The 21,543-nt window shown below is 36.9% G+C and overlaps 1 protein-coding gene and 1 pseudogene across 5 annotated transcripts in view; both read right to left on the reverse strand.

Annotated features, from left to right (window-relative positions):
- LOC101155640 (protein NLRC3-like) overlaps window positions 1-15,172 on the reverse strand; it is a 122,932-nt gene extending 107,760 nt beyond the window's left edge. For 3 of the 4 annotated variants that reach the window (XM_078935781.1, XM_020711476.3, XM_020711475.3), the window contains exons 1-3: window positions 15,089-15,172; window positions 14,971-15,005; window positions 14,731-14,891 (exon numbers count right to left, since the gene is read on the reverse strand). In XM_078935781.1, the coding sequence (XP_078791907.1) occupies window positions 14,731-14,864 (134 nt within the window). In that variant the 5' untranslated portion in view covers window positions 14,865-14,891; window positions 14,971-15,005; window positions 15,089-15,172. The remainder of the gene's footprint in view (window positions 1-14,730; window positions 14,892-14,970; window positions 15,006-15,088) is intronic. The other variant, XM_078935778.1, reaches the window with a different exon arrangement.
- LOC111949298 (protein NLRC3-like) lies at window positions 4,405-12,931 on the reverse strand (annotated as a pseudogene). The gene is made up of 8 exons (XR_013651185.1): window positions 12,880-12,931; window positions 12,616-12,735; window positions 8,650-10,438; window positions 7,837-7,890; window positions 7,462-7,626; window positions 6,943-7,115; window positions 6,183-6,356; window positions 4,405-4,414 (listed from the first exon to the last, which is right to left on the reverse strand). The product of XR_013651185.1 is annotated as a protein NLRC3-like (transcript).
- Window positions 15,173-21,543: the final 6,371 nt, after the last annotated feature.

The raw sequence follows: 21,543 nt of genomic DNA on the forward strand, positions 1-21,543 counted from the left end.
AAATTTTCAAACATGGTTGAAATTAATAAAGTTTGGCCTCAATTACAAAAGGGGTTTATCCAGACACACCTTTGGTTTGTCTGAAGATTAACAACCCCTCTTGTTAAAGTAAAATATGTCCAACACAAGAGGCCCTCAGCTCTCATCTGCCTGCCTAGCTGTTGGACAGGACAAGTTAAAAAAAAAAAAAAAAAAAAAAAAAAAAAAGAAAATGACATCAGGGACATTTAATTAGATTAATGTAACAATTACTTTTTGGAAACACAATTTATTTTTCAATAGCACTGCTTACTTTCTTAATCCCATATAAACCTATACCACTTGATCAATACAAGGGTAGACATAAGTTCACTTTTAAAAACACAATTGCATGTATTAATATTAAACTGACCAAAGTTTGCAACAAAAAAGTCCTCTAAACATTACCGACGTTAAATGCATTTCCCCCAGATTGGTTCTGTACACTATGCAGCATTTCATGCAATTACACCAGGAATAACACTACAAAAGTACACCTAAATATCCCCGTTTTTTATTTCACTCCTTACGCTATTTAAAAAGTTATTACAGCCAATATTTTATAACAATGATTTAAATGCAAACTTACGCATTAACTTGAGCAGCTATGTTTTTCCACGCTAACTGTCTCTGTTTTGCAGATGCAGCGGTGTTGCTTTTCTTCTGGAATATGTGCTCATATTCACTGTAACTCTGCAGCAGCACGTCAAGTTCAGCTGGAGAAAAATACGCAGACCTCTTTTTTTCACGGTTGCCATGGTGACTCGTGATATCTGCGCTCCATTGATAATGGCTTCTTATAGTCGCGGTGCGCACGCTTACCTCCGAATCAGTCCACTCAGAGTTGATTGACCTAACTCCGATCAGCTTCTCTGAAACAGAAAACTCAGAGTTGTTAATCTCTCGATTGACCAACTCAGAGTTCAAGTTCAACCTCAGAGTTGGTTGAACCTCCTTTCTGAAACAGGCCCCAGGAGGGCTCGGCCCCCTCTCCTGTCATTCCTGGAGAGCGCACAGCTGCCTGCATTTTAGGTTAATTGGTTGTTGTATTATATAAGTTCAGCTGCTTCAACAATCCGTGTTGCAGTGCAGTCTCTGTTGGTTCACCATGTTCTTGGTTGCTTGGCTTATGTTTTGAGTGGTTTCTTGGGAAGATTGAATCTTTCTCCTCTCTCCACTTGCTGCTCTGTTCCTGCATTTGGGTCATCCTGACTTCCCGTAACACTGTTTTGTAGGGATGGGAATAGAAGCCCCATGAAGCTTTTTTAGTAGTTCATGTAATTGTGCAGGAAAAATGAACCAACCATTCAGGGCTTTGAAACCACAATGAATAGCGGCATCTGGTGTTTCAACTAAGCTCCTTGTAACACTTTAACGTGGAAATGATGACGAAAAAACGTTTAAAAAAAACAATGTTGTTAATGATGATAAGAAAAAACAACGTAAAACAACACAACAAGTTACGTTTTCTGTGAGAAGTGCTTGACACAGCAAAATACACATCACATGAAGAAAATAAATGCAAAGCAAATCTAAAAAAAAGTAAAATACTGATCTTGAACCCAGGATCTCTGGATGCAGACACCAGGACTATTCCACTGAGCTATCTCAACTGCAACATCAAGCCTCACCATCATATATTGGTAGAAGTATTTTCCTTATAACGTTTATAGTGAATTGTCTTATTAGGAGAAACGAGTTGAAACTATCCAGAGCCACAGTACTTTCTTTTTTACCAGGAGCCACGGTAAAGTGCAATGAACTGACGCTGATTCCAATACAGGGGAAACAACAGAACTTGTCAGGAAACATCTGAAGCGTGGTTTGACCAAATGATGCATTTGGCGCGTCATACGTCATCAACTGCATGATCTGCGCTAGTTGACACACGCCCTGAAACATTGTGCCGAACCACTCTGTTTCATGAAGGTGAAACACGCGCCGGAGTGTCCGTGTCAAACGCGCCATCCCTACTGTTTTGCATGATGTTTGTGCAGCTTGGGTCTCTTAGGCTGTGTGGGGTTTAAAAACTTGAAGCTCTCACTCTAGACAAACACTGTCCTTTTGATTTAACCCTTGTGTTATCTTAGATGACCCCACCCTTCCACTGACGTGTTCTCCCTACCATGACAAAGGTGGATAAAGGTGGAAAGATTTCATGTAATCCATGGACACCAGTGAAGATCACAAATCATTGAAGAAAAAAGGTTCAGAGCACTGTATAATGGGTCTTGATGACCCAACTCCCAATGTTAAAGTGCATAGGATAGCACAAGGGTTAAAAAAAATGCTGCATAAAAAGGACAAAACTTTCTGATTGTCTCCATGTTTAGAACATGAGACTTTAAAATAGAACAGCTTTTATTTTGAAAGATGTCACAGACATTAAACTCAACATTTATGCAAAGAAGCATTTTAAATCAACGAGTCAGTGCTCATTCCTGCACACTTCTCCTTCATGTTTCACTACTTCCATGAAAATACTTGCATGACCGGAATTTAAAATATCAAACACAGAACTGCAGAAGAGTTTCACACAATTTATTAAAAATTACTTAATGAGTAACAGAGAGAATGAAAACAAGTTTTAACAGATCAAAAGAAACCCGGACGAGTGGAAAGTGCAATAGAAGTCTGCTTTTCATATTTTAAAAAGCTTTGTTTGGTAATAGGAGGTAAAATAATTTATTTCTCACCTAATAAAAAGAAAAAGGGAAAAGCAACTATTTCTGCATTAGAACGCAAAATTAGAGATCTTGACACTGCTTATGCTGCTCCTGGACAGAAACATATCCTGGATGATCTGAGTACCTTTGAATTTGAATTAAATGATATTACTAACAAATAAACAGATTTTTTTTATTTGAGGATGCAAACAAATCAGGTAAATTCTTAGCTAATCAATTAAAAAATACCAGAAATAAATCACAATCTCCTTGATTAGGAAAATAACATGAAATATTACTCATGATCCAGTTGAAATAAAGAAGAACCTATACTCCTCACAAATGGATCCACCAGAAGAGAGTATTAAGTCAATTCTTAACAAACTAAAGGAAGAAAACAAATTCCAGCCATAGATTCATGTCTCAGTGACAGAACTTCATGAGTCTGCAGATGCCCAACAGCAAAACTCTGGGGCCGGATGGCTTCCCTGCAGAGTTTTAAAAAGAATTCTTGGAGTTCTTGGCAAGGTTTTTTTTTTAAATAAAATTATTATTTTTATTACAGAATATAATTTGTTACTAACAAATATAAACTTAGCTGATATTATTTTTTCTTTGAAGTCAGTGAAAAACTCTACCCTGCCCTCCAGCTACCATCCCATCTCTCTGAGATGACGATTGTTGTAAATATTGGGCTACATAAATTAAACTAAATTGAATTGAATAGATCAATGCAGACCTAAAAATTATGTGTAATGCTCTCGCTAAGAGACCAGAGAAGATAATTCCAGACATTCAAGACATTCAACTGAAAATGCTGATAGACTTATTAACTTAATAGACTTCTATTAAAAGCAGAAAATCATAATTTAATTAGATTCTGAAAGAGCATTTATCGGGGTAAACTGGAAGTTTCTTTTTGCTGTTTTGCTTAAATTTGAGTTTAGAAATTCATTAAAATTCTAGATTACAGTCCAAGTGCATCTCTTAGAACAAATGAAGAAACAAGTTCCCCCTTCAAAGAGGCACAAGACAGGACTGTCCTCTGCCCCCCCCCCCCCCCTCTCTTTGTCTTATTTATAGAACGCAGTTTGCAGCTTGGAGCTCTGCAGGATTTGTAACAATAAACATTGTAACAGTGATCAAAGTGAACTTAAAAAGGCATGATGATGATCTTTTTGCTGTTAAAATATGGAAATAAATTTTATAATTTATAATTATATGAGCATAACAATTAACTTAACTACAATAATTTCATAGTGATACTTCTAGTGTTCTGGTTGGGTTCTACCAATAAAATTATGTTGTTTAATTATATTAGTAATAGGATTGAAGTGTAAGAATTCAAATATCTATTTATCAGAATTATCACGGAACAAAAACTTCAAATATCATACTACAATACATAAATATTATTATTAACATCACATAAGCTGAATGTAAAAGTTTTAAGTATTGAATTCTTTTAGTTATTAGAAAACTCTGAACACCAATAAGATATATAAATTATGATTTTCTGCTTTTAATAGAAGTCTATTAAGTTAATAAGTTATAAGTATCCGCAACTGCATTTTGAGACTGTAAATGAATGAGTGTAAAACATAATGTTGTAGCTGAAAGAACAGCTGATCAGATCCTCTGATTCCTTCATCATCCTTTATCTTCTTCTTCCTGAGAAATATTTCAGGCTTTTGACAGGTGATGTCCTGATTTAAGACTCTCAATTCAACCTACAGAGTAGAAAAGAAAGATGATGAAGAGGTTTTTTTCTTCATCTTCAGTGTCAGTGAAGCATCAGTGAAGATCACAAAGAACTGCAGAGGTTTCAGTCTGGACTCAAACATCTACTGACCTCACAATTTCTAGTTTGTAGTCTGGTCTTTTCACCAAATTCACAAGCTGCTGACCATCTGAACCAAGCCGGAAATTTCCAATCAGGTCTAGTTCTGTCAGATGGGACGGGTTGGACATCAGAGCTGAGACCAGAACATCACAGCTGACATTAGTCAAACTGCATTTCTTTATCCTGAAGAGAAATGTACATCTTTATTAGTTCAACAATGGTATTTTTTTTGTTGAAACAGCTACCGTGATATACGACTAAAACAAATATTTACGACATTTGCCTACTTTATATGAAGATTAAATTTAAAAAAAACAATGCATATACACTCATATATCACCAATACAGTTGATCATGTCAGCAACAATTGATCAGGATTTTAAAAAAATAACTAAACTAAACTTAAATTATATACCCTTTATTTCATTAGTTAAAAAACGTTTGAATGATCTTTTCAGCACAAATGAAATGATTATATAATGAAATTATGGCAAAAATTCAAAACCGATGCACAAATACCTACAGCTGGAAGCTGATACACAAGTAGAGTTCTAGAAATGTATCCTTACGATGTACAAACTAAGAAGCCTTTGGTGAGGTCTCATTTAAGTAGTAAAGGGACTTAACTTAAAAAATAAATGTAATGCATTAACTTATAGTTATTTACATATTAAAAAGTAACTGTATCAGAACCCTGTTAAGAAGTAACATTCTCAGCTGTGTGAGGTGTGGTCTTCTCTTTATGGTAGTAAATATCAACACAATCCAGCTCTATTGTTCGTTTAAAGAGTACAGAACAGTTTTATGAGTGAAAGAAATAGAACATAAAGTTTCTCCTCAAATCTCTTTTTTGGTTCTATTTTATTTTCCTAAAAATGTGATTAGAATGTTAGCTAGATGGTAAAACAGAAAAACTGACCAAATTATGTCTCGTTAAAAATTAAATCAGACAAATAAAATCTACAGCAGGAACAAATGTTCTGACCTGAGAATTTTTAATCTGCAGCCTGGACTCTCCAGAAAACCACACAGTCGAAGAAGTCCTGAATCTAACAGATGGTTCTCACTCAGGTCCAGTTCTGTCAGATGGGACGGGTTGGACTTCAGAGCTGAGACCAGAACCTCACAGCTGCTCTTAGACAAACTGCAGTTCCTCAACCTGAATCCAGAAAAAATGATGAAATCTAAAAACTTCCATGGAGATCTTACCATTTTAAGGTGTTTATTACAGTAACAGAAAAAGTTGATTTTACAGAAAAGAGAAAAGAAACAATTTCAAACCAACATAAAATATGAATTCATTTACATATCAGTTTTTAGCTCATTCTCCAAAAAAAACAACCAAGGAACTTTGCTTCAAAGACAGACTGCAAATCAGAAAACACCTTCATGTGAAGACACACCAACCCATTTCTATTCTATTGAATGTTAGTAGGTGTAGGAGAGTTAAAATCAAAGACTGATAAATGAAGACAATTTCTCTGTATGTATAAACAAGAGCTATAGAAAAATGATATCAGTGTGGTTTTGTTGGTAGTTTGGTATCTGTTTTTATATATATTTTTTTTATATATTTAGCTTTCTCAGTGAGTTAAGCTTGATGTCAAAAATCTTTATTTGAGTGATCCAAGCAAGAACTGAACATGAAGTCTGACCTCAGAGTCTTCAGTTTGCAGTCAGGACTCTTCAGAAAACCACACAGATGAAGAACTCCTGAATCCTGAAGGTTGTTTCCACTCAGGACCAGTTCTGTCAGATGAGACGGGTTGGACTCAAACGCTGAGCCAAGAGGACCACAACTGACCTCTGACACTCTGCAGTAACTCAATCTGAAATGAAAAAGAAAAACAATTGAATTTAAAATACAAATGCAACCATGAAGATAATAAAAATGTGACAATGGAAGTGTGTTTTCTGAAATCCTACTGAACAAGTATTTCATGCCTGTGGATCAAAACATAAAATGCTTTGGAGCAGTCATTCCCAAATTTGTTTAGGCTGCAAACTGGCTTAATGTAAAACTATATTTCCATGGATCGTTCTGAGACAAAAGTTGTCAATAAATGTGAATAACTGTCATTAAAAATCGATATTTAGTACAACTCCATTTGGGGGGGTGTTAAATGCAGATTTTTGTTTCCTCACTGGTGAGGAAACTTTCTAAAGATGTTTGTTTTTGTTAAGGAAAACATGCAAAGTCCACACAGAAGGGTACCAGCTGGGGTTTGAATTGAATCTTTCTTGCTGTGAGGTGAGAGTGCTAACCACTGCACTGCTGTACAACCCAGGCTCAAAGTACTCGTCACAAATAAATGAAACAATAGGGTTAAATCTGCAGACTTAGTGACTGAACTAAACCACAGAAGAACCTTTACACATATTATCTGATCTTATCAAACCTAAAACATGTCTGACCTCAGAGTCTTCAGTCTGCATTCTGGACTCTCCAGAAAACCACACAGATGAAGAACTCCTGAATCCTGCGGATGTTTCCATCCAGGACCAGTTCTGTCAGATGAGACGGGTTGGACTTGAGAGCTGAGACCAGAACCTCACAGCTGATGTCTGACAAACTGCAGCTCCTCAACCTGAATCCAGAATGAAAAGTTCAGATCAGATCACAAGAAGGTAAAGTTAAAGTTTCTGCTGTTCTGTCTTGTATGATTCTTTCTTTGTGGAAGAATGTGAAGAAATGTACTCAGTAAAGAAAACTTCAGCTCAGACAGGAGCTCAGGAAAGAATAATATTCTTTTAAATTCTAGTTCCAAAATAATTCAGAGTTGGAGATAAACAAACCACTTTCTGTTGTTTTAACCTCTTCATCTACCTAAAGCAACAACTTCCAAATGGCAAAAAAGGTCATGACACTTTTTTTAGTTTAGCTGGATTCAACAGTTTAGGATGACTGCGATGAAGACTATCAAATGTACTGACCTCAGAGTCTCCAGTTTGCAGTTCTGACTCTTCAGACCAGCACAGAGAGTCTTCACTGCTGAATCCTGCAAGATGGTTCCACTCAGGTCCAGTTCTGTCAGATGGGACGGGTTTGATTTCAAGGCAATGGCCACGGCTTCACAGTCAGTCTCTGAGAGGTCATAGCTGTGATCACAAATGGAGGTAAATGCCTCAGATTTAGTTGGCTTCATCATCGTCATGAAAAAGTCTACATGTCCTGCTTGTTATTTTGTCATAAAATCTTGGAACTAGAAGTAGATAAATTATGTATATCTGCATTTGATTAACAGAAAATCATTGGTTGGTTGTTTTAAATGTGTTCATCATGTGAAATGAAAACGGTTTCCTCCTTACCAACTGGACTCATGATTTGACTCGTCTCCAGAAGGTTTTGACACAAACCCCATCCTGAAAAAGTTAAAGTACTTACGTTAAAAAATGATTTTAAAGAGACATAGAGGAACGAGTTTTGAATTGAGAATCAAAGAAAGTAACAAAGAAAACATGAAAACATCTGTGATTGTCTTTCGTGCTATAGCTTAAGTCAGATGCTATTTCTGCACATTTCCATGGCTTTTTCTGTCCTGTCTACCCCTCTGAAACCTGTGTCTGCATTTGCCATTTTTGACCATCCTTTCTACTTTCACAGTCTGAAAATGGATTTGATAAGCTGGTCTTTGAATTTGAATTCCAGATAAATGAGCAGCAAAGTGGACCCTTCCTGCCTGGATGGTAGTTTTGTGGATGAACACACCAATGATCAATAGCAAAAATGGAGCTGTCCTCAGGGCAGAATGCTTGCGGTCCTTGTATGGAAAATGGAAAATGGATCAATTCAACGAACATTGGGTTGGATTGAAGGAAACTAATATATAATATCACTGGATTTTGGAGTTTAAAATGCTGCCTCACAGGCAGTCAGACCCGATTTAGGTCGACTTTGGTCACGACTGGCACTAGAGCTGTACAGTACATTTCATCGCATGTTTTATTATCTATTTTTATTTATATGACAAATGTAATTTGAAATTCAATTTGTTATCATATAAAAATTTTGATGTAAAGTTTTAAATAAACAAAATGGTTTTCTATTTAAGTATAGAAAACAAGCATAAAACATATAGATGCCATTGTTTGCTGAAATTCCCACTGATTGTTTTGACTAACCTAAACTTCTTGCAGTTCCTCACAGCTGCAATCAGTCTCCATCGACCTTCTCTAGATGTTTTATACTCATCCAGGTACAACTCATCCAGAACTTCCTCTGACATCTGCAGCATGTAGGCCAAAGCTGAGCAATGGATCTCTGAAAGTTCCTTCTCTGATCTGTTCTCTGACTTCAGGAACTCTTGGATCTCCTGATGAACTGAGAGGTCCTTCATCTCCATCAGACAGTGGAAGATGTTGATGCTTCTGTCAGGAGACATGTCATTGGTCTTCATTTCCTTCAGGTTGTTGATGATTCTCTGGATAATTTCTGGACTGTTCTCTGTCTGACCCAGCAGACTTCCCAAGAGTCTCTGGTTGGACTCCACAGAGAGACCATGAAGAAAACGAACAAACAGATCCAGGTGACCAGTTTGACTCTGCAGGGATTTCTTCATGATCCTGCTAAGAAACTCATCTAGAATAGAGCTGGTTGTTTGATTCTTCAGGAGATTCTCCACCACCTCTGTCTTCTTGTTGTTGAAACAGTGGATCATGTAAACTGCAGCCAGAAACTCCTGAACACTCAGATGAACAAAGCAGTAGACTGTTTTCTGGAAGATCTGACACTCTCTTCTGAAGATCTCAGTACAAACTCCTGAGTACAAAGAAGCCTCTGTGACATCCAGACCACACTGCTCCAGGTCTTCTTGGTAGAACATGATGTTTCCTTTCTCCAGATGTTCAAATGCCAGCCTCCCCAGCTTCAGAAGAACTTCCATGTCAGCCTCTGTCAGCTCCTGTGGATTCTCCTCATGTTCCTGCTGGTATTTGTTCTTCTTCCTCTTTGTCTGGACCATCAGGAAGTGTGAGTACATGTCAGTCAGGGTCTTAGGAAGCTCTTCTCTCTGTTCTGTGGTCAACATGTGCTCTAGAACCACAGCAGTGATCCAGCAGAAGATTGGAACTTCACACATGATGAAGAGACTCTTGGAGGCCTTGATGTGGGAGATGATTCTGCTGGACAGATCTTCATCACTGAATCTCTTCCTGAAGCACTCCTCCTTCTGGGAGTCAGTGAAGCCTCGTACTTCTGTTACCCTGGAGACACATGAAGGAGGGATCTGATTGGCTGCTGCAGGTCTGGAAGTGATCCAGACCAGAGCTGAGGGAAGCAGACGTCCCTGGATGAGGTTTGTCAGAAGAACATTGATTGATGACTTCTGAGTGACATCAGACACCACCTGACTGTTGTTGAAGTCCAGAGAAAGTCTGCTTTCATCCAGACCATCAAAGATGAAGAGAAGTTTCCAGACAGACAGCTGCTCTGCTGGGATCTTCTGGAAGGTTGGATGGAAAAGTTGGATGAGAGTGAGAAGACTGTGCTGCTCATCTCTGATCAAGTTCATCTCCCTGAATGACAGAGGAACCACTGCACTGATGTCTTGGTTCTCCAAGCCCTCGGCCCAGTCTAGAGTGAACTTCTGCACTAAGAAGGTTTTTCCAATTCCAGCGACACCGCTTGTCAGAACCACTCTGATGGATCCATCTTGGTCATTTAGGACTTTGAAGATGTACTGGCACTCAATTGGAACATTGTGGAAGGAGTTGTTCCTTGAGATTGTCTCCAGCTGCCAGACCTCATGTTGGGTATGAACTTCTTCTCTCAGTCCCTCTGTGATGTAGAGCTCAGTGTAGATCTTTTTGAGGGGAGGTCCTCTCTGTGTTTCATCACTTCTTTCGATCACATGTTCACATCTGCTCTTCAAACTGATCTGATGTTCTTCAAAAGGTTTATGTGAATCTACATCTGCCAAGATATAAGGAAACAGAAAGACATCTCTTTTATATCTGTTTAGGACTATACCAACTGAAGTCTACATGTTAAAAAAATAGTCCATTATCAGTCAGATCTTTAGTCTTACTTTGGACGGTTCGGTTCTGACTGATGGTCTGCAGTCCACCTCTGCTACTGGATATTTCAGTCCAACAAAAAAAAGATACAAATAAAATCAAAATAGACAAAGTTTAGCCTAAATTACAAAAGGGGCTTATACAAATATACACCTCGTGTGTTGGAAGATTCATAACCCCGTATTGTTATAATAAAATATGTTCAACACCAGAGGCCTTTAGCTCTCATCTGTTTACTCAGCTGTTAGAAATACATTTTTAACAGAAGTCTTGTATTTTTGGTACCAAAATTCCAAATGAAAATGCATTTTGCAATTTAATGTTGAATTTGGTTATACATTTTAAAAATGCATTTTGCAACTTACAACTTCATGATAAAAACTGACATTTCAGTTCCTTTTTAAAAAAAAGTCATTTTAAAATCATTTAAAAGTAATTTTACATCTAAGTTTTGCATTTTGCAAAATTGCAAAACAAAAGGGAGGAGCCTGAGATCATTTTTATTTTGAGATTTTTATTCTGAGATTATTTTTATTTTATAGTTATATTACATAAACAAGAAAAGCGAAAACTAAAATAAATAAAACAAACTCTAAACCCGCTGTCAGACACACTCACATGAAAAGAAAAAGGAAAAAAAAGAAAAGACATACATACAGAAGGCACAACAAAATCCTGTGCATAAAACCAAAGTTAGTCCTCAACCTTTGCAGACCACTGATCAAAAAATTCCAGAAAAGGCCTCCATGTCTCAAGATATGTTCTTTTTGAACCTCTCACAGTATAACGAATTTTTTCTAATTTGAGATGGTACAGCACGTCCCTAATCCAATGTGTCACTGTGGGTGGGGCAACATCCTTCCACTTCAAAAGAATTAGGCATCGATCCAGAAGGGTAGAAAAATTAATACATTCCTGACCCCTAGTAGGCAATTTTAGGGTTTTATCCCTGACCCAAAAAGGAATAGTAATGGATTTAAAGGAACTTTAGTTCCAAATACAGCAGTCAATGCTTCACCAACTTTTCCCCAAAAAACTTGTATTTTGGGACAAAACCAAAACATATAAATCAGATCAGCCTCTCCAGTTTTACATTTGTCACATGAAGGGTCGATATGTGGGTATATTTGGATTTATGTAAATGAATCCCATGATGTTTTGCAATTAAAACTGCATGACCAAATTCAACATTGAATTAAAAATTGTAAATAGCATTTTATATATTTAGTGTTACCAAAAATCAATGATGATTTAAATGCAATTGATTTTGCTTTGATTTAAAATCATATTTTTAAAATTGCAGTAATGAAATCTAATGTTTTTATATTGATTTCTGTATTGTTGCAAAAAGCATTTTCAATACTCATGATCAAATGGCAAATTGAATTTTCAACTGAAAATCATGTATTTCATTGAATTATGAGTGAAACTAGTCTCTTACTTTGAGGCTGGAGGTCCAGGTTCAATTCTATTGTCTGGATTCCATTGTTTGGATTGGTAATTTTTCTCAGACAAACAGCTGAAGGCTGCAGAATAGACTCTCTTGAGCTGCTGATCTCTGCAAACACAATCAGATCATCAGAAGTTTGTAGGAACTACAGAGTTTGAAAAAGCAGATGACTCTAGTGCATGCAAAGGACTGTAAAGTGTCAAATTTACTGAGATGCCAAATGAAGAAGTACAAAGTTGCATCCATATGAAAGTAGTAGTTGAATTCTGAATTTCAAAATGCATTTGTAAATCACATGATCAAATTGCTAATTGAGTTGTAAATTAAGAATCATCAATCAATCTTTATTTATATAGCGCTTTAACATCTGCCAGACATCCAAAGTGCTGCACAAGTATAAATACACTAAAGCCATAGGTAAAATTCAGAGAAGCACAGTGAAACGATAACAATAAAAACATCAATAAAGGAAAACACTAAAAAAGCTGCCTAATTAACATTCTCTCTGGTGTTAAAAGCCATTGTAAAAAGATTAGTTTTTTAGCAGAGATTTAAAATCATTTAAGGATCATGTATTACATTGAAATCTGGGTGAAAAAACTTCCTTAGAAACTGTCTCTTACTTTGAGTCTGAAGGTCCAGGTTCAGTTCTGAAGTTTGGCTTCCATTCTTTGGATTGGTCACTTTTGTCCGATCTGCAGCTGGAGGCTGAAGACTGGACTCTCTCAGTGAGCTGCTGATCTCTGCAAACACAAATAGATCATCAGAAGTTTGTAAAAACTACAGAGTTTCATCCAAAACAAAGAAGCTTCAACAGACGATGTAGTCTTTCTGCAGAAATATGCAGCTGCAGGAAAAGTTCCTCTGAGCAGTTTTAGTCTTCTGACCAGATTTCTGAGGTTTAGAGAAACTAATGTCATGTTTCCCCAGATCAGTCATCATTATCAAGGTAACAACTCAGATTCCGTTTTTCTGTCAGAGCTGCTCTGACTGGAATATTTTTCTAACATTTTGTAATATTCTGTGGAATATGTTGCAGACAAGACTGAAGCTTATTAACTTTTATTTCCATCTAATTTTATCTATGAAGTGTTTCATTAGCAGTTGTGGGAACCATGTTGTTCTTATCTTTATACATATTGTTAATACTATGTATATTTAAAGTATTTTAGGCTATTCAACTCTAAATAAATCAAGTACATTGTTGTGACCGTCTCTCTTTCTGAAGGACAGACCGGAACCAGATGAGCAGAAAACCATACAACCATACAAAGCCTTTTGACAACTTCTTGTTCAATTCAAAGTTTTTGTCATACTTCATCAAGCAACTCTGGGAGGCTAGCAGAAGGCCTCACATTTAAGCTGTGTGGGTTTTTTTTTGTTCTTCTGTTTGAAGATTGAATTGCACTTTGGTCAAAAGAGTTTTATCATTTTACATTCAAGAAATAAAGTAATAATCAAAATTTTATCAATAAAAAGCAAAAAGAAAAACTTTAAATTGCGTTTTCTTTTTACTTAACTTTTTCAAAGCATAAACAACGGAATGAGCATGTAAAAAATTGGGAATGTCTGGACACATTGAACAAATGCTGCTCCACAGGTTTCATGGCATCGACTGTTAATGAGAACTGGACTGAGTGACCCGTCACCCTTTGGTGTTCCAAACAGGAAGTACCAGCTGGCTCCAAGAAGCCAAAATCCAGTAGACCTTTAACCCTTGTGCTATCTTAGATGACCCCACCCTTGCATTGACGTGTTCTCCCTACCATGACAAAGGTGGATAAAGGTGGAAAGATTTCATGTAATCCATGGACACCAGTGAAGATCACAAATCATTGAAGAAAAAAGGTTCAGAGCACTGTCTAGTGGGTCTAGATGACCCAAAAAGTGCCTAGGATAGCACAAGGGTTACAAAGACATAAACATCTGTTACTCAGGCATTCTATTGGTCAGAATAACTTGTCTTGCTGTGATACTTTTTTAAATACATGTTCTTGATAATATTCATATTTTTTCTTTATCTAAAGCTATTAACAGACCAATCAGATGTCTCAATAAAAGCCTGTGCTGCCCTCTGGCCCCCACCTCCAATGTTTGATTTAAAGATTCTCTTGAATCCCTCACTCTTTTAAAACAAAAGAACATAAGAATGATCGAGCCATAAAAAACTGAAACTGTTTCTTACTTTGAGGCTGAAAAAACACATTGGGTTCTGATATTTAGACATTTATCTTTAGATTTGTTTCATGTAGATACAGCTGAATGCAGGAGACTTTTCGTTGTTCAAGTCTTCCTCTGAACAGCTCATCTTCATTGGTCACAGTTGTTCTAAAGAGGTTTCTATTAGTGTGATTGTGCTGGATTTTAGTCAACAACAGTTTTTATCAGTTTACATTTGAGATTAAATTTCAGACATACAATAATAGTAAAATATGAATGATAATAATAATAATAGTAGTAATATAATTATACTAATAATGCAATTTGATAAAGACAGACAAAAACATTTCAAAGCTCAAGATAATAATTCTGATCTGAACTATTAATGGAATGTGTCTGTTGTTGTTTTTAACAGCCATCAACTTTCGGTTTCATACTGCTTTAAATATGGAAACATGTTTGACCGGTTCAACGGTTCTTCCAAGTTTACAGCATTTACTGAAACTCCAGGAAACAGATCTTTGTTGTCAGAGTTTCTTTCAAACAAACCAGACAAAAACTCCAAAACTGTCTCTTACTTTGAGTCTGAAGGTCCAGGTTCAGTTCTGAAGTCCAGATGTTTGTCTTTGGGTTTGTCACTCTTCATAGACACACAGCTGGGTGCTGAAGACTTTTCTTTGTCCTTGTCTTCCTCTGAACAGCTCATCTTCATCAGTCAGAGTTGAACCAGCAGCTTTGACTGTGAGTTCAAACAGGAGATTCAATAAAAAACATGTCGGTTCAAGAACCAGAACCAGATCAGGAAGTCCAACACTCACAGGGAGAATCCGGGCTGTGATGGATCAGTCAGCAGCTGGAAAATGGACACAAACATGTTAGTTTGAGGATCTACAGATCTTTCAGTCTGAAAGAAGAAGAAAGATGGACTGACATTACCAGAACTGATCTTCCTGCTCTGTACAACAGAATTCAAATCCTACCTGTGTTTACTGTAACCTGAAACAGCTGATCGGAGTTCCCTCCTCTCTGCTTTTACAGAAAGTCACATGACTTTGTTATAATGTGGGCGTGACCAAGGTAACCTGATCTCACCTGAAATAAAGTTGGAGCTGAAGCTTGAATCAACAATTCGCACAATCAATAATTAACATGGTTTCTGCTCTCTGCCATGAAGACATTTCTGCAGTTTTTTAAATTGGTTTGTGTTCTGATATGCTCCTCTTTCCTTATCTCCTCAATTTTGTTCGGTCCTCGCCACATGAGTACAAAGTTACAGAACTGTCATTTTAAAAAGCATTTTTATCTGCTGCTCTTTAACTCAGCATGATACTCTGACCTGGCTTCACTTTTTATGTTTTTTATTTTTTGCTTCTAGGTTGTTAGTCATGTGTTTTATAACCTTAGTGTTTTTGGTTTCTTTTTATGCAGATGTAGATGTACAGCACATGTACAACAGTAATCAGCTGTTTCCAGAATGACATTTTCACAAACAGTTGGTTTTAAAAAGCTTGTTTCAAAAACCAACAGGACTTTTTTGTGCCTCCAGATTTGATTTGATTTGATTAAAAAAACACTGGAAAAAAAACTAAATGTTTTGGCTCCTAATTGTGACATTGATTTTTTTATCTTCAATTTTCAGCTGTCTGATGGAAATATCTGTGCTTCCTGATAAAAGTTGTTTTTTTATCTCTTTTGCGGTGGATGTTTTTATTTGTATCGGCTAAAATTGCATTCAGAGAATTAATGTTTATTTTGACTTGAACACTAAATTAAACAATTTGGGGCTACAGGAGGTTATGAGATTTAGCCTGTTTTTTCTGTTTTTTGTTTTTTTAAAGAACACCACAGTGTCATCTGCATAAAGAGATACTTCAGAAAATATAGACCACATTTTAAAGATGCCTGAAGTGAAAATCTGGCTTGATGTAGATGTGAATAAATTATATTTTGGGGATCAACTCAGGCCAGCGACCAAGCCAGTCATGATTACAGAAGACTTCGTCATGGGACACCCCCTGATCAAAGCAAGCAGCCAAACCTGGGATGTACCACTGAAATGACCGAAAATGTTATTCAGTGTGTGGAGGATCCATCTGGGGAAAACACTGGAGTTAAAACAAAATTTAAGAAAGATGAAACACATTAAAGTAAAAGCAGAAATGAATAACCACATAAATAAATACTTTGATGGACACGTAAAAATCACAAAAGTAATAAAAAACAACTAACCATGACTAAAAAGTTGGTTGTAAGCTTTCTCAGGAAGAAAACGGCTACGGTGCAGCAGTAGGGTGGTCGACCCATGATCGTAAGATTGCAGGTTCGATTCCCGCCTTGCACATCCATGAGTCAAAGTGTCCTTGGCCAAGACACTGAACCCCACCTTGCCTCTGGTGGCAGGCAGGCGCCTGTGTTTGGCAGCGGGGTGGCCACCAGTGTGTGAATGTGTGTGCATGGGTGAATGGGTCTGTGACTGTAAAGCGCTTTGTCCTTGTAGGTAGAAAAGCGCTATACAAGTATACGCCATTCACCATTTACCAAAACTTGAACTAGTGTCGTTGCATCAACCCAGACAAAACTCTCCAGTTTTTCTTTTCTATTCAATAAAATCAACACTTTAAAAAAAAAAAAAACATTGAATCTAATTACATAGGTTTTAGTCTTCAAAGCTTTTGCAAGCTTGTTAAAATCTTTGGCTAAAATATCTACGGTTTTAAAAAGAAATTCATGTTTTCCATGGTTAGGTAAAAAGGGGGAGAGTTCTTGCTTGTCTGCATTACTGTACATTGATTGTTGTTCCTTAAACATTTCTGAACTTTTGTCTTTCGGCCGCGCTGACCCAGAGGAAGGGTTAAAGTTAGTGTCAGGGTTCTGACTTTTTCCTTTATAAAGAGAAGAACAACAGAGGAGATGGGAATTTTAGTTAGATTTCTGCAGAAGGAGAATCTGTCACAGCGTGAACTGTCACAGAGGAAGTCTGCCTTCCCAGTGTATCCAGTCTCTTTTTATTGAAAACTGAAGGTTGCAGACATGAACGTTGGTCATTTAATCAGGAACAACAGGAATGTCATATTCTTGCATAATCAGAACTTTTCAATTCATTGTTTTCTTACTAAAAGATAGAACTGATACAATCACATTATGGTGATTAAAGCATGTAAGCAAATGATAATTACAATACTCTAACAGTTAGAATTATGGTCACTGGTCTTCTGCTGCACCTGAGCGTGTGCACGCTGGATGGGGCAGATCAGGGAACTCACACAGTCGCTCTTAGGCCGTTATGACATCACGACAGATTATTAATTCAAAACGAGCGTCTTTGACAGACAGAGATTTAAAAGAAAAAATACTCAGAAATGCAAAAATGAAACTATTTCTTATTATATTTGTTCTCTTTCATAAGGAAAATTCCACAGGTACATGTCAAAGAACACTCAAAAACGTGATTTTCACCAGAGGAGGACTTTAAAATATATCTCATTTTTGGGTTATGTTTTATAAATCTCCAGGTTTTAAGGCACGAATTTGTTTTAAAGAAATGTTTGGTTATTTGCACTGTGGGAGGGGCTAAGCCTTTTATAAGGGGGGACCTTTTCAAGTTTGGAGAGAGCAGTCTTTGTTACAGTAGAAGCAACTAGGAATGGTTGAATACTTTCTATGATTTGTTTGAAAACAATAATGTCTCATTGTTTTCCCTTTGAGTTTTCCGTCTTGGTCATCTTGTGTTTGAGTATCTTTACGTTGTCAAGAAGAACCAGTTACATAAATGTTATTGTGTAGTTTAAGGTTATTAATATGGATTATGAATTATAAAAGCAACAAAAGCAAGCTCTCTGTAGGTTTTCACTGATTTACATGATGTTTGTGCAGCTTGGGTCTCCTAAACTGTTTGGGCTTAAAAACTAGAAGATGTCACTCCAGACGAACACTGTCCTTTGGATTTAAAAAAAACAAATAAAAAAGACAAAACTTTCTGATTCATGAAACTTTGATATATTGAACAGCTTTTATTTTGAAAGATGGCACACGCCCCAAACTCAACGTTTATGGAAAGAAACATTTTAAATTAATGAGTCAGTGCTCATTCCTGCACACTTCTCCTTCATTAATTTACCACTTCCATGAAAATACATGCATGACTGAAACTTCAAATATAATTAAAACACAGTGATCAGACTGCAGAAGATTTTCACACAGTAGCTTCATTTAAAAAATGCTTTTCATTGTTTAAAACAAACCTTGTAAACTATTGTAAAATAATCTCTCTCATTTAATAAAAAGGGAAAAGCAACTGTGTCTGCATTAGAATGCAAAGTTTGAGCTCTTGATTGCTTATGCTGCTCCCCGACAGAAACATATCCTGAAATTAAAATTTGAATAAATAATATTAATAATAAACTAATTTCAAAATTTGAGGATGCAAACAAATCAGGTAAATTCTTAATTAATCAGTTAAAAAACAAAAAAAAATCACAATCTCCTTGATTAGGGAAATAACATGAAATATTAGTCATGATCCAGAAGAAATAAAGAATTCTGCAAGAAGCTATACTCATCACAAACTGACCCACCAGAAGAGAATATTAAGTCATTTCTAGACAAAATTATTAAGAAAGAAAAAATCTCAGCTTTAGACTCATCTCTCAGTGAAAGAACTTCATCAGTCTCTGCTGCAGATGTCCAACAATAAAACTCTGGGGCCGAACGGCTAGCCTGTAGAATTCTGGGACCTCCTGGTGACATTGTTTTTAATAAAATGGTTGTGTTTTTAAAGAAAATTTGTTACCAGCTAATATAAACTCAGCTGATATTATTTTTCTCTTAAAACCAGACAAAGACCACACCCTGCCGTCCAGCTATCATCCCATCTCTCTGATTGATGCAGACCTAAAAATCATGTAAAGCTCTAGAGAGACTAGAGAAGATAATTTCCCACGATTCCCCCTGATCAAACTGGAATTAAACATTGTAACAATAAACATTGTAACAGTGATCAAAGTGAACTTCAAAAAACATGAGGATGATCATTTTGCTGTTAAAATGTGGCAATAATTTTTATATTGTTCCTCAGCTGCCTGCAAACATAACAAATAACTTATGTACAATAATTTAAAAGTGACACATCTAGTATTCTGGTAAAGTTCTACAAATGGAATTATGTTGATAATCATAGTAGCAAGAGGACTGAAATGTAAAAATTTAAATATGTATATAGCAGATCTATCACACAACAAAAACTGTAAAAAGAAACAGACCTATACAATATATCAATATTATTATTACCTTTACATAAGCTGAACGTAAAAGTTTTAAGTATGAACTACTTTTAGTTATTAGACAACCCTGAACACCAATAAATGCAGTTAGGAAACAATAAATACAGCTAGGCCCGTATAAGATATTTAAGTTCTGTCTAAGTATACGCAATTTACTATTTACCATTTACAGTAATACAAGATAAAAAACGAAATCAAAAATGGCATAAAAACCCAATAGAAGCAGCAAGCAGCAAGCAGAAGCGGCTCGTCATCTAAAAGTTTCAGTAACCATCAGAGGGATTGAAGAAATTTCCCAGAAGAAGGTGTCGCCCCCCAAGGGAGAATCTGAAGCTACGATTTAGTATTTTTTCTCTCAATGGCCTAACCTGGATTTGAACCACAGCAATAAAAAAAAATCAGCAGTTCTACATCACACAGGAAAATGCAGAGAAATAAACAGTTGAACATGAAGAACGACCAAGTCAACAAAATAACTTAAACTGCATTTTTCTCTCCCTCATGAGTGACTGTGAATGAATTAGTGTAAAACATAATGTTGTAGCTGAAAGAACAGCTGATCAGATCCTCTGATTCCTTCCTCATCCTTTATCTTCTTTTTCCTGTGGAATAATCCAGACTGACAGGTGATGTCCTGATTCAAAACGAGGGATTCCACCTACAGAGTAGAACAGAAAGATGATGAAGAGGTTCTCCTCATCCTCAGTGTCAGTGAAGCATCAGTGAAGAACATGAAGAACAACGTAGGTTTCAGTCTGGACTCAAACATCTACTGACCTCACAGTATCTAGTTTGTAGTCTGGACTGTCCACAAGATACAAAAGCTGCTGAACATCTGAAAGATGCAGGTAATTTCCACTCAGATCCAGTTCTCTCAGATAGGGTGGGTTGGACATCAGAGCTGAGACCAGAACCTTACAGTTGACCCTGGTACAATTGGATTTCTTTATCCTGAATAGAAATGTTCATCTTTATTAGTTCAACAATGGGAATTTTTTTGTTGTAACAGCTACAGTGATGAACGACTAAAACAAATATTTACAACATCTGCCTACTTTATATGAAGATTAAATATTAAAAGTATAAAATCATGTATCGCCTACAAACTGTGAGGACAGAGACTTAGTATCTGTTTGTTGTTTAGCACAATACAGGTGATCATGTCAGCAAATACTAATCAGGATTAACAAAACCAACTAAACTCAATTTACTGTATATACCCTTCAGAAAGTCAGTGTCATATGTAAAAAAATGGATTTTTATGTCTACAATGTCCTTTTTTTTAACTTGTCCTGTCCAACAGCTGGGCAGACAGATGACAGCTGAGGGCCTCTTGTGTTGGACATATTTTACTTTAACAAGAGGGGTTATTAATTTTCATACCAACCAGAGGTATGTCTGAATAAACCCCTTTTGTAATTGAGGACAAACTTTATTCATTTCAACCATGATTGAAAATCTTTGGTGTTGGACTGGACGGAAAAGGAAAGAAGGGAAGAAGAGAGAGGGATGTTAGAGAGGGGGGGGATAGGAGGGTGATAATAGGAGGGGGGTAGAACCATGAAGCAGCCTAAAGCAACAACTTTACTGGATGTTTATCATTACGGTAAGGTTCAAGTGTAATGCAAATCTCAAAGGGCGGGGCCTGTCCACACACACACTCAGACGTTATAAACACACCTGTTAACTGCAAAAATGTCCACATGTCAACATGTACACAAAACATGCACACAATACAGATAGTGTTCACACGCATACTTATGCCTTCAAACCAACTAGTGTGAAATATTTCATTCATTCAATCACACAAACTATTAGTGTAAAGGTGAGCTAACACCTGTGCTCAGGTGTGTGTTTATGTTCTTCTAAATGGATGGTGGAATGTGAAAAGACGGAGGGAGAGTGCCCAGTCATCCCCACACCAAGACCCCCGCCGCAGCAGCAGCGGCAGCCAGTACCCCCCAGCGCCACTCGGCCGCAGGCAGAGAACAACCGCTCCCCGGGCAATCACATCCACCACCCAGGCCAGGACCAGCAGGACCACCACAAGGCCTCCACAGCCAGAGAGCAGGGAAGCACAGAGGGACAGAGAGAGCAGCCCCAGCCCAACCA

The sequence above is a fragment of the Oryzias latipes genome, chromosome 18 (assembly GCF_053564925.1).
Source record: "Oryzias latipes strain Hd-rR chromosome 18, Olatipes_Hd-rR_3.1".
NCBI classification, from domain to species: Eukaryota; Metazoa; Chordata; class Actinopteri; order Beloniformes; family Adrianichthyidae; genus Oryzias; species Oryzias latipes.